The 16,223-nt window shown below is 44.9% G+C and overlaps 1 protein-coding gene across 1 annotated transcript in view; it reads left to right on the plus strand.

The window, feature by feature from the left end:
- Positions 1-1,146: 1,146 nt before the first annotated feature.
- Positions 1,147-16,223, plus strand: part of LOC119454023 (histone deacetylase 6) — a 46,192-nt gene continuing 31,115 nt past the window's right edge. Inside the window, exons 1-11 of the mRNA XM_049667875.1 lie at positions 1,147-1,519; positions 3,813-3,971; positions 4,693-4,733; positions 6,557-6,656; positions 7,902-7,973; positions 8,768-8,898; positions 11,380-11,448; positions 13,409-13,535; positions 14,721-14,786; positions 14,858-14,917; positions 15,643-15,732. Coding sequence (XP_049523832.1) covers positions 1,469-1,519; positions 3,813-3,971; positions 4,693-4,733; positions 6,557-6,656; positions 7,902-7,973; positions 8,768-8,898; positions 11,380-11,448; positions 13,409-13,535; positions 14,721-14,786; positions 14,858-14,917; positions 15,643-15,732 — 966 coding nt within the window. The 5' untranslated portion in view covers positions 1,147-1,468. The remainder of the gene's footprint in view (positions 1,520-3,812; positions 3,972-4,692; positions 4,734-6,556; positions 6,657-7,901; positions 7,974-8,767; positions 8,899-11,379; positions 11,449-13,408; positions 13,536-14,720; positions 14,787-14,857; positions 14,918-15,642; positions 15,733-16,223) is intronic.

Raw genomic sequence — 16,223 nt, forward strand, 5'->3', positions numbered from 1 at the left:
AAGCCAGGTGCAGCATATCTACAGCCGGGCACACAAGTCTGTCACCTTCAGGTACTGCAGAAGAGCTTGGGTGGCTTTCTGGGCTGATGAGATGCGAGGCAAGGCTTCGAAGACCTTTGCTTCTGTAAGTGACCGATCGACCAGTCTATGCAAGGCACACTGGAGACCCTGGTGTCGTGTATTGAAGCAGGAACAGTGGCACCTATTAACATATAAGAAATTGGTTGGTGAAAACATAATGAAAACATGAGATCCACACGGTGAGCATTTTCCTACCTTAGTTACCTGATTTTCATTCATATGTGTGATCACAACACGGCTCTCAATGTTAGAAATCTGTTCTCGCTGTATTTGTGAAATTGGCTGTAAACAACCTTCAAAAATTCAACTAAAAATCGAACTGGTTTAATTCAGTGAAATTTCCAGTTAGTCCAAACTGGTGTTCTGTTTCTCCTCTAATTCAATGCAAGTTATCATTTTCTCATTTTAGCAAAAAACAATGGCTACCATGATCATTGCAGAAATCTGTGACGTCATTGGGAAGGTATTTTGCTATTTGAATATGGTATTTTCTGGTGCGTAGCCTCCCCCCCCCCCCTCTCCCGGAATCAAGCGTAATTAATCATCTTACCGGACCTAATTAATGCCACATTACCCTTTATTGCGAGCGCGAAGTCCTCGTCAAGAAATTCGTAGACCAAAACAGCGGCAAACATGGAATATATATGTGTACGTGCAGGCACTTTTATGAGCGACCGACACGGCAATAAAGTACTCGCCATATGGCGAAGGCCGTAAATGAGCGTACGTGCCAATCGCAGAGCCGCGTGTCGGCAAATGGGGCAAATCTTTACGTCTTCCCGCTATGGTCTTCCCATCGCGGTGCCCAACGTAGCGATAATCTACTGCGAGCTCGTCCAGTGCATGCACTACAATTAAAATAAAATGTACGCGTGCACGTCATTTTGGAAGTCACTGATAATGGCTCAGATTAAGAAAATGACGGATAATGCTGCAAACAACCTACAGCCGCTCCGAGTGGGCTTTATCAACTTGGCTGGCTCGCCGCAGGCAATCCGACGACAGCGCCACCTGACCACATTTTTGGAAAAATGCGCCCTGCAGAGTTCGTTGACACACTCGTTTCACACTCGTCCGTGAATTTTGATTGTTTCGGTCACGTGTACTTTTGTCACGTGCAATCTGACTGACAAACGCATCTGAGAGCAATCGGATGCTGTGGTGGGCCGCTGCTGCCGCATGCCCTGCGAAGCCCTAGCTATGCGGCAACATCTGTGCGTTTATTGCTGTTCTCGCGTAAAATACCCCAGCGCGGAAGCATCCTGAGCGCTGTGCGGCATCGCTGAAGGAAACGGCAACGCCTTCAAATCTGAAACTACGGCGACGAGGTCCCCCTGTGCGATTATTTCGTTTTTTCACGCCGTGCATTGGGTCCCTCCAGTGAAGGATGGCCGCAGTAAATGACGGAGGTGACGGCGATCATGCCGCCAAGTCGGCGGTGAGTTCACTTGTCGGCAAACTATATGGCTATACATAGGTGCTGCGCTCGAACATGTTTGATAGAACGGCTAACGGCGACAAGAAAGATGGTTGTAGTCTAGAAGCATTTTACTGTCGGCTCAAGCGATTAGATCAACGGCTTGTCCCGCTGTTTTTTTGTACTCGAACGTTACTTTCTTTTATATTCGTTTCATGAAAGCTTGTGGTGCAGTCGTTGGGTAATCAGCGCATAGAGAAAATATATCTCTGTGGTCTTAAGTATGACAATAGCGATAAGCCGGTCCAAGACCACGGCGATCAGCTAAATGGGGTAGGAAAGTGATAATAGGTGAAAACCGGGAGTTCAGAAAATGCTCAGTGATAATTGTGAAGTTACCTTAAAATTCACGGTCAGGATATCTTGCCCAGAAACTTGGATCCTCCAATATGAACAGGCCCTATCCTGTGGTGGATCTTTTAAAATTTTTCGTCTGACTGTGGTAATTACTGGCCTACAAGATACCATTCTGATAGCTTCACTATGTATCTTCTTGGCTCCCTTGGCGATTTGTCCTGGGCCCCAGCTTTTTTAATGGTAACAGCGACATCCCTCAGCTTAACACTGTCCTCACCATGCAATATGCAGACAAGACTGTGCTTACCATAAGCACAGTCTCGAACCACCATAAGTGTGGTTATCTGTAAACCACACATCTAGACAGCTGCATCTTTATGATGTGTCTTTGAGATCTGTTACGGCTACCATGTCAACATTGGCCTAGGCGAGCCTACTGTCATGTACTTCACTTCTCACAGCTCTACACAAAACCGACGTCTTTTATTTAGGAGGCGTTGGCAAAACACAAAATGTCACATCATGGTGAGAAAACGGTGGTGCCGTCAGTTTCAGTGTAGCTGAAGCAGCTGGTTGTCCACATTAAAATACATGTTCACACGAGCTTGTTGGCACACTAGTGCAGTTATGACGAACTCATATTGTGAGAGTTTTTTTGGTTGTTACCCGAGGACATATTCTCAAAAATCTGTGCTGAAGGTTGCTCTTCAGAGCTATGGAATTAAAAGAAATAGGGGGGGAAATCTGCTCCTCTTGCCTAAAAGCCTAGATGCCTCTTTTCCACACTGCATTGCAATGCCCCCTATGTTTACTACGTGCAGCTTGTTGATAGCCTAGGGGCATCCTTTACACCAACTCATAACCACATGGTCAGGGGGGTACTCAGTAAGTGCTGATTGGCTGGCGTGTCGAAATGGATATGTCCACTAGGTGGACACTTACAAAATAACATTCCCCCCCCCCCCCCCCCCCCCCCAGGTTTGTAGACAACCATAAGCTCCTGTATTTTCCAGTGCCTGCTTAGTGAAGCCAAAACAATAGACCACTTCGCCACTTGCCAAGCAGTTGGTCACAGTTTACGTGCATAATAGGGTCACATCAGCTTGCTTTTATCTCATCATTCCAAATCAAAGGAGTGGCAGCAGACCGTGACGAAAGTTGTCCATGCTCTAGAAACAACAAGTATTGAATGTTTAGGAACATGGCCCTGCCGCAGGAGACCGCTGGCTCCTATGTCTTGCAGAGTGACTGGACGGACATTGTAAAAACATAATGCGCTGTTGCAGAGCTTATAGCAAGTTGTACCTTGTGTCCACGCTTCTTTGTTTTTGCAGACAGGAGACCTGGAGCTGAAATACACCGCTCCAGGTCTCGTACATCAAGAATAATGCTCCTCTGTGAGTGAGACCAATTTTCGTCAGCCCTACTGCAGCATGAAGCTAGAATGAAGCTCGACAGGTTTCTCACAAAGAAAGCTTTACGGTTGAAGGAAAAAATTTTCTCGTCCAGGGATAGAATGTGTGACAAGCGCCTTCTTGGGGCGGTTGTTTTACCATCTGAGCTAACCAGGAGGCTAGCAGATCGCAGAGCAAGGGCAGATTAATCGACAACTTAAAGCACAGGTACACTCTCCTGCAAAAGTCCGCAAGTTGGAGGAAGGTTCATGAAAAGGGAAAAAAAATTGTCCTGCGCCCGAATGTCGCACTAAGGTGCAAAGGATGACACTGGATGACAGTTTTCTTTTTCCATGACCATTCCTCCAACTTGCAGGCGTCCGCAGAACTGATTTGCCAAATGCTCTTCTATCTATAACTGCCAATCAATTCTATCAGGTTTATGCAATTAGTCTGTTTAGGTACCACACGTTCTTGAGCACTGCTTCACCACGACTCACTTGTAGAGTCCTGTGCATGCCAGTTGTGCAATTTGCAGACTAATGTATAACACGACTTTATAGGTGCCTTTCGGCGAAGACACAGGCTTGATCTACGATGAACGCATGGCAGAGCACCTCAGCCTGTGGGACAGCCAGCACCCAGAGCGGCCCGAACGGCTGACGGCTAGCTACCAGCGCTGCGTCGACTATGGCTTGGTCGACCGCTGCTTCCGTATACCCGTGAGTTTCGACGACAATTCCACAGTGTATCACATCTTGATTGCATGTGTGCCATACTGTCATGCACGTTTGGCATCAAAAGTTTACGGACCGTGTGATCTGAGAAAATATTGAATTTCCAAGGAGTTTCTGATTGTAGCCAGGAAAGCTATGTCACACCATCTTGTCCACGCATATTAGTAAAGACTCGGAATTTGAATGCCATATTGTGGAAATAGCTTTTTCTCTAATCCCGTGGTCTGTAAACCTTCGATGCCAGCTTTGCCTGTGTGTACAAAAGCGGCAGACCCCCCCTTCGGTTTTGGCTTGCATTTTTTGCATGAACTAGTGAAGGACTGAAAATTGGTTCCTAGTCGAGAATGTACTTCTGGCATATGACTGTGCTGAACTGTGATTGTTCTGTAAAGTAATTTCCAGTCACAGTTAAAAAAATTCTGGGAAGTTTTTTACATTTGCTCACGAAAGTACATGCTCCTTGATTGATTGTCGCTACGATAGATCGAGCCCTCTGGTTCCCCTGATTGCTTCATTTGGATATAATACGGTGCTCATAAATACAAGAACAGAAAGCTAAAACGACACATAGTGGTGTTCGTGTATCGTTCTATCTATCTGTCCTGGTTTTCATGTGTGCTGTTTTAAATCAAAGTGAAGCACTATTCTCACATTGATGACTGTATGCTCCAGTTTATGTAAGTGAAGTCCTTTGTTTGCATTGCAGGCTCGCATGGCTGAGGAAGCTGATATTCTGCCTTTGCACGAGTGAGTGTCTGCCCTGCTTACGCTGGCTTGCTTGAAATTTTTAGAGTATGAAAACAACGAAAGAGTGTGATTAAGGGTGTGCGAATTTGTTTGACGTGACGTGAACTGAATTCTTTTTGTTTCTCGAATGGGGAAGCGAGCTGATTTTATATTTTGGTGTGTGGTTTCTGAAACTATTTGGTTAAGGAGAACTCTGTTTCTTAAAACGTTAGATACAGTCGGCTGCACCCATGAGAGTTAGAAACACGGTTAATGTAGGTTTTTCCTTCAACATGGCGAATGGCGTGTATTCCGAGGCAGGAAATCTACAGTATAACCTCATTCATAGGTTTTGGCAAATATACTTGAGAAAAACATACTAATGGGGAAAACATGCAACCCAAAGTCATTAAAAAATTTGGCAGACTCAACTCTAGTTGACATCTACGTAATGCGAAGTGTTGCGCAAATCGTTGAAGCATGAGACACCATCGCATGCCCAGCTGGTCAGGCATGAGAGACGCTTACGCGTTGTTGTATTGTCACTTTGGCAAGCTTTATGTTTGTACTCCTCAAATTCGGCTTGAGTTGGCAGCTTCTTCGGGCTAAGTCACTTTGGTGGTAAGTTTTGATGTTTCTACTCGGTGAGGGTCCTTGCGGCACGAAACACCTCTGTGCCTCCAGCTGGCGGGGCCCGAGCAACCCGAGACTCGCTTTGTTGTTTTAAAATTACGTGTTCGTGACGGGAACGAAATCAAGCTGGTTGGTGATGCCAGAATACGATGCTACCAGGGTGAAACATGCCACTCACTTTGGGCCGCATGCAGCAGGGAACGACTGTGCGTTTGTGAAATCGCTTATTAAAAGCGTGCAGTAGGGTTCCGACGGCACTATGTGACAGACGCTGTGAAGATGCTTATCGCGATAGCTTTGGGGGCGCGATAGCTGTGAATGCAACGAGTGACTTGCTAGTAAAAGAAGATGAAACTGGGCGCGTGCCGGCATTTTCACGTCACACGGGTGGGCGAGCACTGCGAGGAAGCTGCCATAGCATGCAAGTGTTGCTCTTGATCATGTCTGCTTCATGCTTTTTCTTGTTCATGTGGGATCTAGCAGCCGGAAAAAGTATCATTTGATTGCAGTTTGGCGATGTACTGAATATGGTGGCGGAAATATTGTGTTTTCCGGGAACTTATTAACGGGTAACAAGGAAGCGTAATGTACTACAGTAGAATCTCGACGATATGAATCTCCCGGGATGGCAAAAAAATTCTGATCGCCTGAAATTCGTATCACCCAAAAACCTAAAAAAATGGTAAATTACGGTGAGGGGGGGGGGGGTGGACGCGGCATTGAATTTACGTAGTCAATAGATTATTTTTATTAATTCTTTTTCTGACAATCCTAACACCTTCTTCTATCTCATGGCAAAATATTGGGAAATATTTGGTGCACCTTGTAATGAGGAAAAGTTTCACGAGTGGGATTCTTCAACAGGTGAACAACATAACAAATCACTGTGAATGAGGTTCTGACTTGCACGTTTGTGAGGATCACTATTTGAACACAGATGAAGTGCTTTCTTTTTGTATTGGCGGAGAACGTACTCGTAAGCTTCAAGCAATGCAGAACTTGTCAAGTTCATGGTTCAAGGTTCGGGAGCAACGCCACGGTTGCAAGGTATAATGACGAACTACAGTGCTGCCTTTGCCACCCTGATTTCCTTTTTATTGGTGGTGTGAATGATGAAAAAAAAAAAGCGATCTTTTGTTGAAGTTGGCAGGGGGGATCTGTGAGGTTGGTGAAGCAATGCCCTATGACAGTCAGCACTGCGTTTGATGCAGACCAGCACTCTTGGAGCAGCTGAAGAATACGCACGGAGAAACGGATGCCGATGCTCTGGAGGCCCTGTGCACGCGCTTCGACTCGATCTACATTCACCCGGTATCGTATTTCGTTGGTCCTTCATGATGTACTCGCCGCGGTAGCCCAGTGGTTACGGCGTTGCGCGGCCAAGTTTAAGGTGTTGTAGTTCAGTTAAGCCGAAATGCAAAAACACTCGTGTACTTAGATTTAGGTGCATGTTAAAGAATCCCCAGGTGGTCAAAATTGATTTGGGTGTCCCCCACTACGGAATCGTAATCATAAGCCTCGTGATCAGATTGCGGTTTTCGAACGTAAAACCCCAGAATTTGTTTTATTGATCTTTCGTGATTAAGAGAAAAGCTTTAGCTCATGCACTCCTATTTAAGTGCAGAGGAACAGAAAATTTTTTTTTTTTTTTATCATTCGTGGCACCAAATTTGCTGAGTTTGTTGCATGTAAAAGAATTGAATTAAAATCGGTCCACTGTTGGGACGTTTTTTTTTTGTTCTGCCTATAAATTCTTGCTTTTTTTTTAAAGAAAGGTTGTTGAAAAAAAAAAAAACTGAAGCATCAAGCTTCAAATTCTGAAATAAACAATGCAATATCACAATTATCTGAACTGCACACTGAATCATATATTGAACTTTGGTAATGAATCTGGAATCGGCTTATGTGTAGCCCAATCTGTGCCGGTGGCCACCTTTTTTTTTTTTTCATGAAATTACGTTGTGAAACAACAAATGGTACTTTAAGATCCCGAGCACAGCAAATCTACGCGTTCGAGCACCTAATTCCTTTATTAAAGTGAAGGTTTCTATACCTTCTTTAATAAAAAAGCGCTTTAAAAAGCCATGTGCAGTGAAAAAAAGAAAACAGTAAAGGCCAAACTGACTAAATAGTTCCTCAAAAACTCAATAAATGGCGCTAGTTGTCCGAGAGCACCTGGAAAGTGGCAAAATACCAATTAGCAACCGTTGGTAGCGGGCTATCGATGGGATTAGGTGTGGACAGGTAAGTTTTAATTAACCACTTCAAGAAAGCTTCGCCTCATGTAGATAGGAAAATATGCGTTAGATTTGCATGTATATATCGTATTTGAACGCGAGATGAATTCATTGGAAAGGAAGTGAACACTCAGAAATGTCATGTGGGTCAACAAACAAGTGGTCTGCAGGTCACTTGTTTGAGACTCCTGCCGTACTTTGTGCATATGTTTCACCTAATCTTCTACGGCCTACTCAAGCAGTAGCTGTGCAAGGAGATGAGGTTGCTGCAATCAAGCCGGCCGACTTTGCCAAGACTGGTTTTTACTTTTGCTGACAGAGGACGTACGAACTGGCGTTGCTCGCGGCGGGCTGCACCAAGGACCTTGTGACAGCTGTCGTCCAGGGAAAGGCAGGTGTCTTTCCTTCTTTTTTTTTTGAAAGTGTCGTTCTTGGTTATGTTTTTTGCTTGTCTCAGAAGCGCAGAAATGGCTCTGTAACAAACACAGGTTACAGAACTTTACAACATGGCAGAAAAAGGTGGTCGCTCTTGCTTTGTTTTGGACTCTTGGTGTTTTCATGATGTGTGCCAGTCGGAGTAATACTTCAGAGATGCGACAGTCGGTGCTTGATTATCTACGCATCGCGCTTGCCTGTTTGCAATACCCAAATGTGGTGGGGAGGACGTTTGGTATACAGTCAAACTTCGATACAGCAAACCTCGATTTAACGAAATTTGCGATGTAACTATCTTTATTGCCCCATCTTAGTTGTATTGAATTAACGAAACCTCTATATAACGAAATTCTCGATATAACAAAGTTTTTCGCTGTAAGTGCAACTTCGTTAGATCGAGGTTTTTCACGGGACCGCTGAAAAAGGACACATAACAGCCAGGAATGCATAACAGTAAGGAATGTAAGTGGGAATACATTTTCCCGCTTATAATATCACTGATGCTAGATGCCCAAGACACTAACAATGTTGAGCACAATAGTGCAGTATGTTTGCACAGTTACTGCATTCCATCCCTACAATCCCGTGAAAAATGTACCATATAGGTTTTACTGTTGTTTGATTTAGTGTCGCTCACACAAGAAGCTGCACATGAAATTGATGCACTAAACACACAAACAATTGTACATTCCCGGAGAGAAAGAGCCTCTCTTGGGGGGGCCGTTGTACAAGACAGCGTCTCGTGTGCAGGTACGAAATGGTATGGCCCTGGTTCGTCCACCTGGCCACCACGCCATGCGCAACGAGTACTGCGGCTACTGTTTCTTCAACAATGTGGCCCTGGCGGCGAAGCATGCAGTCGACGACCTCCACCTGAAAAGGTGCGGCCTAATATTCTTGTCTTTCTTTTTTTTTTTCTCTGAATAATTATCCGTGCTGTAAAATGTAGCGCAAGATGGTGCAGAGAAGGACGAGTATCAATACTCATAATCTGCTATTACAATTTAACCTGGTTAATCATGATCAGGTGCAACGCACCCCATTTGATGATCTTTGGGCACACCCGGGCCCTTAAAGCAGTAAGCAGATACCAAATCAATTCGGAAACCTATGGTATCACCACACAACGCACATTTCAATGTACGCTACCCCTGTTCTAAGTGACTATCTTTTAGGCACCTATACAACTAGGAAATTTTAGGCCTCTCTAAAGCCATGGTACATCTTATTCCCCAAAACGTCTCTTATGTACCTCACCGTTAAAGTTAAAAAACTTGGTTATACCTTTGCCACAAAAATTTATGTGTCATCATGGACAAATAGAGAAGGGGCAAATGTGGCAGATGATGGTGAAGTCACATGTCTCCCATGTTGCTTATGTCTATGCTGAATTGCCTGCTCCTGTGCCATGGTCACTCAGTGACTCTGGCACTTTCTCTGCTATTTTTGCATTCTGCTTCTAGAAGGTTGATGCGACCCCAACCTTGCTTGTAAGGTGTGACTAAATACAGTAGACTTCCATTATTTCGACTCCAGTTAATTAAATTTTTGGGGTAATTCGATCTCGGATCCTGAAATTATGTATCTAACTTTACTAGTGAGAACGCATGTGCACCACCCCTGTATTAATCCCAATAGCGACATTGTCTTGGCGACACTTAAGGCGCATTCACACCGAGGAACTTTCTGTCGTGTGAGATCCCGTGTGATAGTTGGCGACAAAAGGGCCGCATTCAGACCGAATCTCTCATCGCATGCGATGAAATGCTCATTGCTACCTGCAAACTCTCACAAGATGCGCTGAAAGTCGTCCAGTCACATCTCACAGGTTTGTTCCAAATTCATGGTTAATGCATTTCGTATGTGTCTATAAAGAAAGAAAAATGAAATACGCTGCACACACAACAATCGCAGGCATTATGTTACGGAGGCAAATGTGGTAATGAGCTACCATAAGAATCACAAATCGCACTCGCGTCTCGTTTGGCTTCTTGCCGCTTTAGCATCGTACACACGCACTGTAGCCTTGGGAGCTACAGCCACGATGTGCTAGCCAACAATGCCGTGTTAAGTGGGCCCACAGCTATAGCGTGTGCATGACTGTACTGCCGGTCTCGACTATTCGCTACGTAAAAGCAAAACGTCGTTAGCACTCCACAGTTGCATTGCACCACACTTACATACACACAGTGCAGGATAAACCGCGTTCTTACTTCGCAAAGCAATGAATTTTGTAATGGAGTGATCACATTAATTTTCTCCTACACAACAGTGCAGAGAAAAAAAAAATGCTACGTACACGCAGTGAAAGAACGATTTGAATCGTACCAACAATGCAAATACACTTGCATGCTTAATCCACAGGTATTTTAGTTTACAAAACGTCCATGTTCTGCCCAGTACACTTGTCCTGGACACTTCTCTTCGCATGAAGCATGGCACGAATGCACAAAACACCAGCAAATACGCTGGCAAACAATGATGCGATTGTCCATGCCTGTGCCATTTGCAAAATAGCTTACCGGATGTTTACAACCGCAAGCAGCTTCCACCCGTATTCCCTCCATTCTCTCGTAATCCCACGTTCTGATTGGCTTGCGACTAGTGATATCTTTTTTTATGTTGACGAGAACCAGTCTCGGACCGATCAATGTGACAAGGGCTTTTTTCTGTCATGTGACATAGCTTTTTTGGTCACCAACGTTGTCACCGACCGGAAATTTCTCAGTCTGAACGGGCCATTACAGTGTGGTGAATGCATCGAAGACACGTACTCTTCCTCCGAAAACGCACATTTTTGGCATGGCATCGGGCTAACACTGCCAAATGAAGCAGTGGTGTATTTGGACATTTTTAATGTCTCTTTTCTTTGATTCGGCCTGCTGGATAATTTGGTCAATATTGTCTGTCCCTTCAGATTGAATCAACGCAAGTCAACTGTACTGGGAAAGTGGCACCATGTAACTTTCTCCAGGTTATGGCATCTCCGAGAAATGAAAAATATATGGGAGGCTGCGGCGAAGCTACACATTTGAACAAGTAGTTCAAAGATGCATACGATCGCAGCATTCATTTTTTGGTAGCATCACTGAAGTGCTTGTCTTCAAAGCCTGTGTGCTTTCTTGCGTTTTTTTTTTTTTTTTTTCGAATTTGAAAGTAAAAGACAGTGCACCTGTGTTCCTGTACTGCCTTCATCCATTTCTTCCTTCCGTGTTCTGTTATAAATCTCCTCTGTGAGCTAGTTTTGTTTTCCACCTTGTGATAAAACACTCAACAAGCTGATGGGACCCGGGAAAGCGACGAAACTACCTGTTTATTTTCACAAGCAGCACATGACCTGCTTTTGTACATGTGCTTTACAGAGTTCTGATTGTGGACTGGGATGTGCATCACGGCCAAGCCACCCAGTACGCCTTCTACGAGGACCCCCGGTGAGCCCGCCCTGTCATAGCATTTGTTACTTCGCAGATCTACTGAATGAAATAATTCCCTGCAAGCTCTAAAAATGCTGTTAAGATAAGATTCTTCTCAAAAAAGAAAGCAAGAATTTTTCAATTTTTAATATACCTTAAATTTTGAGAAATTTGAATTATGTATTACTTGTATAATTAATTGCCTGAACTCTAAATTGCCAAGTGCACAATTATTCCAGCTCAGTTGTATCACCTGAGATGAGTTGGCAAATTTTGTTTTGTTTGCAGGCAAGGTCTGTGGTCTGACATGCTTTATTCATTCACCTTGTGCAGGTCTTTTTCAACATGGTGCTTCATTTATGCTAACAACTTTCGTGTGTTCACCATAAGGCAAAGAAAAACAACACTTTGCATACCAGTGTTGCGGCACATTGAATGCAGGCTGGTGCATACAGCTGCAGCTGGTAGCTGGACATGTTAACCACTGAGCTACCATCGTTCAATTTATTGGCTTTGCCATCCATGCTAAGTGCAAAATATGTGCGTGGTGTCATCAGAGATTTGTGATGTGTTTGCACATATTTGGAAGCTAATAGCAAACAGTTCGCTCATGTAAACACTTCTGGCACAACCCGAACCTTGCTAAAAGCAGAGTGGCTGGTGTCCACACAGCTAAGGGGTCCACGTAAATGTGCAGACACGGAAGATGTTGAATATTCTGTGAGCAGAACACTATTACACAAGTCTTGCTGGCAGGGTGGATTATCTCCCACTTCTGCAATGTAATAATAGAGAGTTTTAGCGTGACTGGTATTCCAGTAAACACAAGCGGACTGGGCGTTTTACCGGATTAGCGGAGGCGCAAGCGTGAACGGCTTTCCAAGGTGTAGCCACCTGGTGGTGCCGAGCTCAACCAGACAAACATAGAGCTAATATTTCTGAAACCAAGCCTATGTTACTTTGCTGCTGGTGTAAATTTCCGTCAGCAAAGTAGGATACACTTGATTACTGCAATATTAGATCTGTGCTTGTCTGGTTGAGCTCTGCACCACCAGGTGGCTGCAATGTGCAGGTTGTTCACGTTTGCGCCTCCGCTCATCCAGTAAAACACCCAGTCTTCTTGCGTTTACCGAAATACTGGACCCACTAAAACTCTCTAATGACTAGTAGAGACTTAACTGTGACTACCTGTGACTGCATAACTTGCTTGGCCCGCCATGCCTAGCCTGCTGTGGGCCATGACATACAGGACGCCACAGTTGCAGCCTAGGCTGTTTCCCACAGACACCCTGATGTGTGCAAGTGTACGATCCATCGTGTAATTCAAGGACTTAGATAAAACATGCTCACATAAAAGAGCATTTCATGCACACACCTTAACATTTGTATACAGGTTATATACTAACTGTTTTGTGTCTATGTTTTGGAGTTGTGAAGGTTCCGTGTTAGACTCGGAGGCCCAAGTTGCTCCGAGGTGCAGTCAAAGTGCGCACAAGTGATTGTGTGCATCAGTGCTGGTGCCATGCTTTGAAGCCAAATGGGAAGCCCTTCGTGGGACAGGCCCGTGAAGTGAGCCAATGACTGCGCAGACGGTCTGCACGTGACAGCATTCCCAAGCCAAAGAGGCGGAAGTAACTACCTCTCGCGCTTTGCATCAGAGCCATCCATGCCGTCAGGTGGCGTCAGCAGCGGAGCACTCGCACCATCCCTCATCGTAGCCACGTAACTACAATGCCTGGTCTTCCCATCGCGTGTGCTACGTTATCTGGGAAAGGCGAACCTCCAGAGTTGCATGAGTTGTGTGGGGAGGATTAGCATTGAGGAACACGTAGAAAGCCAAGTGACTCCACAGTGTGCGTGTGAAGGTTGTTGCCAATGCTCGTCTCTTGTTTCTGTGTGTTCTTCTTTTGTGAGTTTTAATGTAATAATGATCAACAGGAGGCAGGTTCCTAAGCCTTCCGCCGTGCATCTTGTGCAGGGTTCTGTACTTCTCCGTGCACCGCTACGAACACGGTGAGTTCTGGCCCGAACTGCGAGAGTCGGACTTCCCTTATGTGGGCAAGGGTGCTGGTGCAGGCTACAACATAAACGTGCCCCTCAACCAGGTAGGTCCTTTGTAAGAGAATCTCAATTAAGCCCGCGAGTCTTACGGTCGCGTCTACATATGTACGCACTGCTGAACCTCATTTTAACGAAATCGTTCCAACACAAAATTACCTTCATCACTTCTCAAGTAGCATTATTGTCTTCCTCGTTCTGCAGCTCCATTTGGTAGCGCTTCTGCTCTGTGCTTGGGCAGCATGCAGCCGCACACTCTTAGAAATAATTCAGTGGCCTCTGGTTGCTGCTCGCACCGGTCGCCTATGTGTCTGCTTTCCCTATAACATGCCCTTTAGCTATAGGATTTCACTTCTGTCCCTATATCCCGTTGACCTTGACATGATTCAAACATGCAACATATATATGTAGGGGCTTCAGGTCCCTATACATCCAGTATTCGTTATAAGCATATAATTGTGGCATGCTTGTATTGTTGAGAAAATATTTTATTTACCTTGCTTATCCAACAGTTTGTTACATTGAGGTTCAACAGTATTCTGCTAGTACTAAAAAATATATGGAGCCGAAACTTGAAGGTCGACAAAGAAATGTGGATAGACGCTAAGGGCTGCACAATCCGCAGTGAAACTAAATATAGTAGGCATAACATTTAGGGATGGAAAAACAGTGGTGTTGATGATCGGTGAAATGAAGGTAGGCGATAGACTAGTTGAGATTGAGAGGCAGGAGTGGGGGGGGGGGGGGGGGGGTTCGGGCAGTTTGTTTATTGCATTGAACAGGTAACTGGTGTAATAAAGTAAACGAATGGGGTTCCGATGGAAGGGACTTTCACTTGGGTGCACTATAGGATTGGAGGCAGTGATGAGGCTGGGAAATTCTCTGGCATAGGATAGTTTCGTTTTAGCCTTCTAGCACGGAAAATAACACGAGCCAGTATAAAGGATGTGAACGTGTCTGTCTGTTTTTTTTTTTTTTTTTTTTTTTTTTTAAGATGAGCTTGCCTTAACTTACATTCCTTTGAGGATAGTATCAGTTAACACTGGAAATAGTTAACTGGTGATCTCTGGTATCTCTTGTCCAGAATATGTCTGAAAAGTATGCTGCCACAGCTCGTGCTGCTCATGTTGATATGTAAATGAGTCCAGCTTCGATGGGAGGTTTGTCACCAAAAGTAGTCTTGTAGGTATGACTGTGAATGACTAGTTTATGTGTGCGACTTGTGCTCGCAGGTGGGCCTTGGGGATGCCGACTACCTGGCCATCTGGCACCAGTTGCTGCTTCCGGTGGCTTACGAGGTCAGTTCTGGCACTTTTGTCATTCGCCACCAAGAGCATCGGCCTCCAAGCCGATGATCAATCTTTTGCAGTTCCAGCCAGAGCTGGTGCTGGTCTCGGCTGGCTATGACGCCGCTCTTGGATGCCCCGAGGTGAGCAAAAATGGATTACGGTGTTTAATGTCCTAAAGCACGCACGAGCTCTGAGAGATGCCGCGCAGGTTGGGGTGGCTCGAGATTAAATTTCCACCATCTGGGTTTCTGGGAAGGGGTCGTGACATCAAATTTTCCATTTTGAGTTATGCATTGCATGTTAAGTCAGAGTTGAGAACTCTGCAAAAGTCAGTAAACACTGATGGCTTATGAAATGAAGTTGGAGTTTTGCGTGGTCACTGTGCTTGTATACGCATGGTTTCTGTTCTTCACGTGTGCATTTCAGCAGTCATGCTAAGATAGATAGCTTCTGCAGGCCATCTCAGGTTTGCACTGTTTTTTTATTACCTCATTGAAATAATTTTGGCCGCAATGCAGCTGCGATGATCTTGCTGCGCTGTTCTTGTGATCTTGTGGCAGCGATATAAAATTGATATTTCAAGTTAGCAGGTGCGCTGAGAGCCCATCTTTTTTTGTGTGCGCATAACCATATTGCCTGCTCTACTTTCAATAATAAACTGAGAATAGTTGAACGACCATGTCATGGCCCCTTTAGTGTGTGGCCAAAGTGTAGTTTGGGCCTTAGCGAGTTGAGGCCTTATGCGAGGTAATGCAGTATGTGCAATAGTGCGGTATGTCAGGTGTGGAGCACGTTGTTTCACTAAGTTGCTTTTGGAGCTAGAGGTGAAGTTCTGAACATTTGGAGTTTGCTGCGGCACGCGCAGGGTCTCATGCGATTGTCACCGGCCACCTACGCTCACCTAGTCCACCCGCTGATGGCCCTGGCAGGAGGGCGTGTTTGTGTTGTGCTTGAGGTAGGTGCTTATCTTTTCATTGATTGATTGATGTTCGATATCCCAAAACAGCACAGGAGCTACGAGAGGCAGCATGGATTAGTTTCGACCACTTGGGATTCTTTAATGGGCACCTAAATCTATGCACGAGTGGTTTTAGATTCTGTTTCCGTCTGTGCTCTAAAGCACCAGCTGTACTTCGTTTCATACATAGCAGGCAACACTGTCAAAGCTAGAGAGTTTTCTTTCACTGCTCACATAAAAGCAAAATATAGTGCGCTGCGTATGAAATAAAGGTATTGGAAGGCAACATACACTCTGACGTAACATTAGTCTCATAGACTGTCATGTTGCAAAATATGACGTAATTATTACATGAAAGGTGCGGCAGATTTAGTTGCCACAATTCTGCGGCAAGTGGCCACTTCACCCCCCTGCTTGCACTCGCGACCAGACTATACCGTACAAGCCTGAATATAAATCAAGATATTTCCTTGAAAGAAACAGGCTGA

Source organism: Dermacentor silvarum, chromosome 5 (assembly GCF_013339745.2).
Source record: "Dermacentor silvarum isolate Dsil-2018 chromosome 5, BIME_Dsil_1.4, whole genome shotgun sequence".
Taxonomy (NCBI): domain Eukaryota; kingdom Metazoa; phylum Arthropoda; class Arachnida; order Ixodida; family Ixodidae; genus Dermacentor; species Dermacentor silvarum.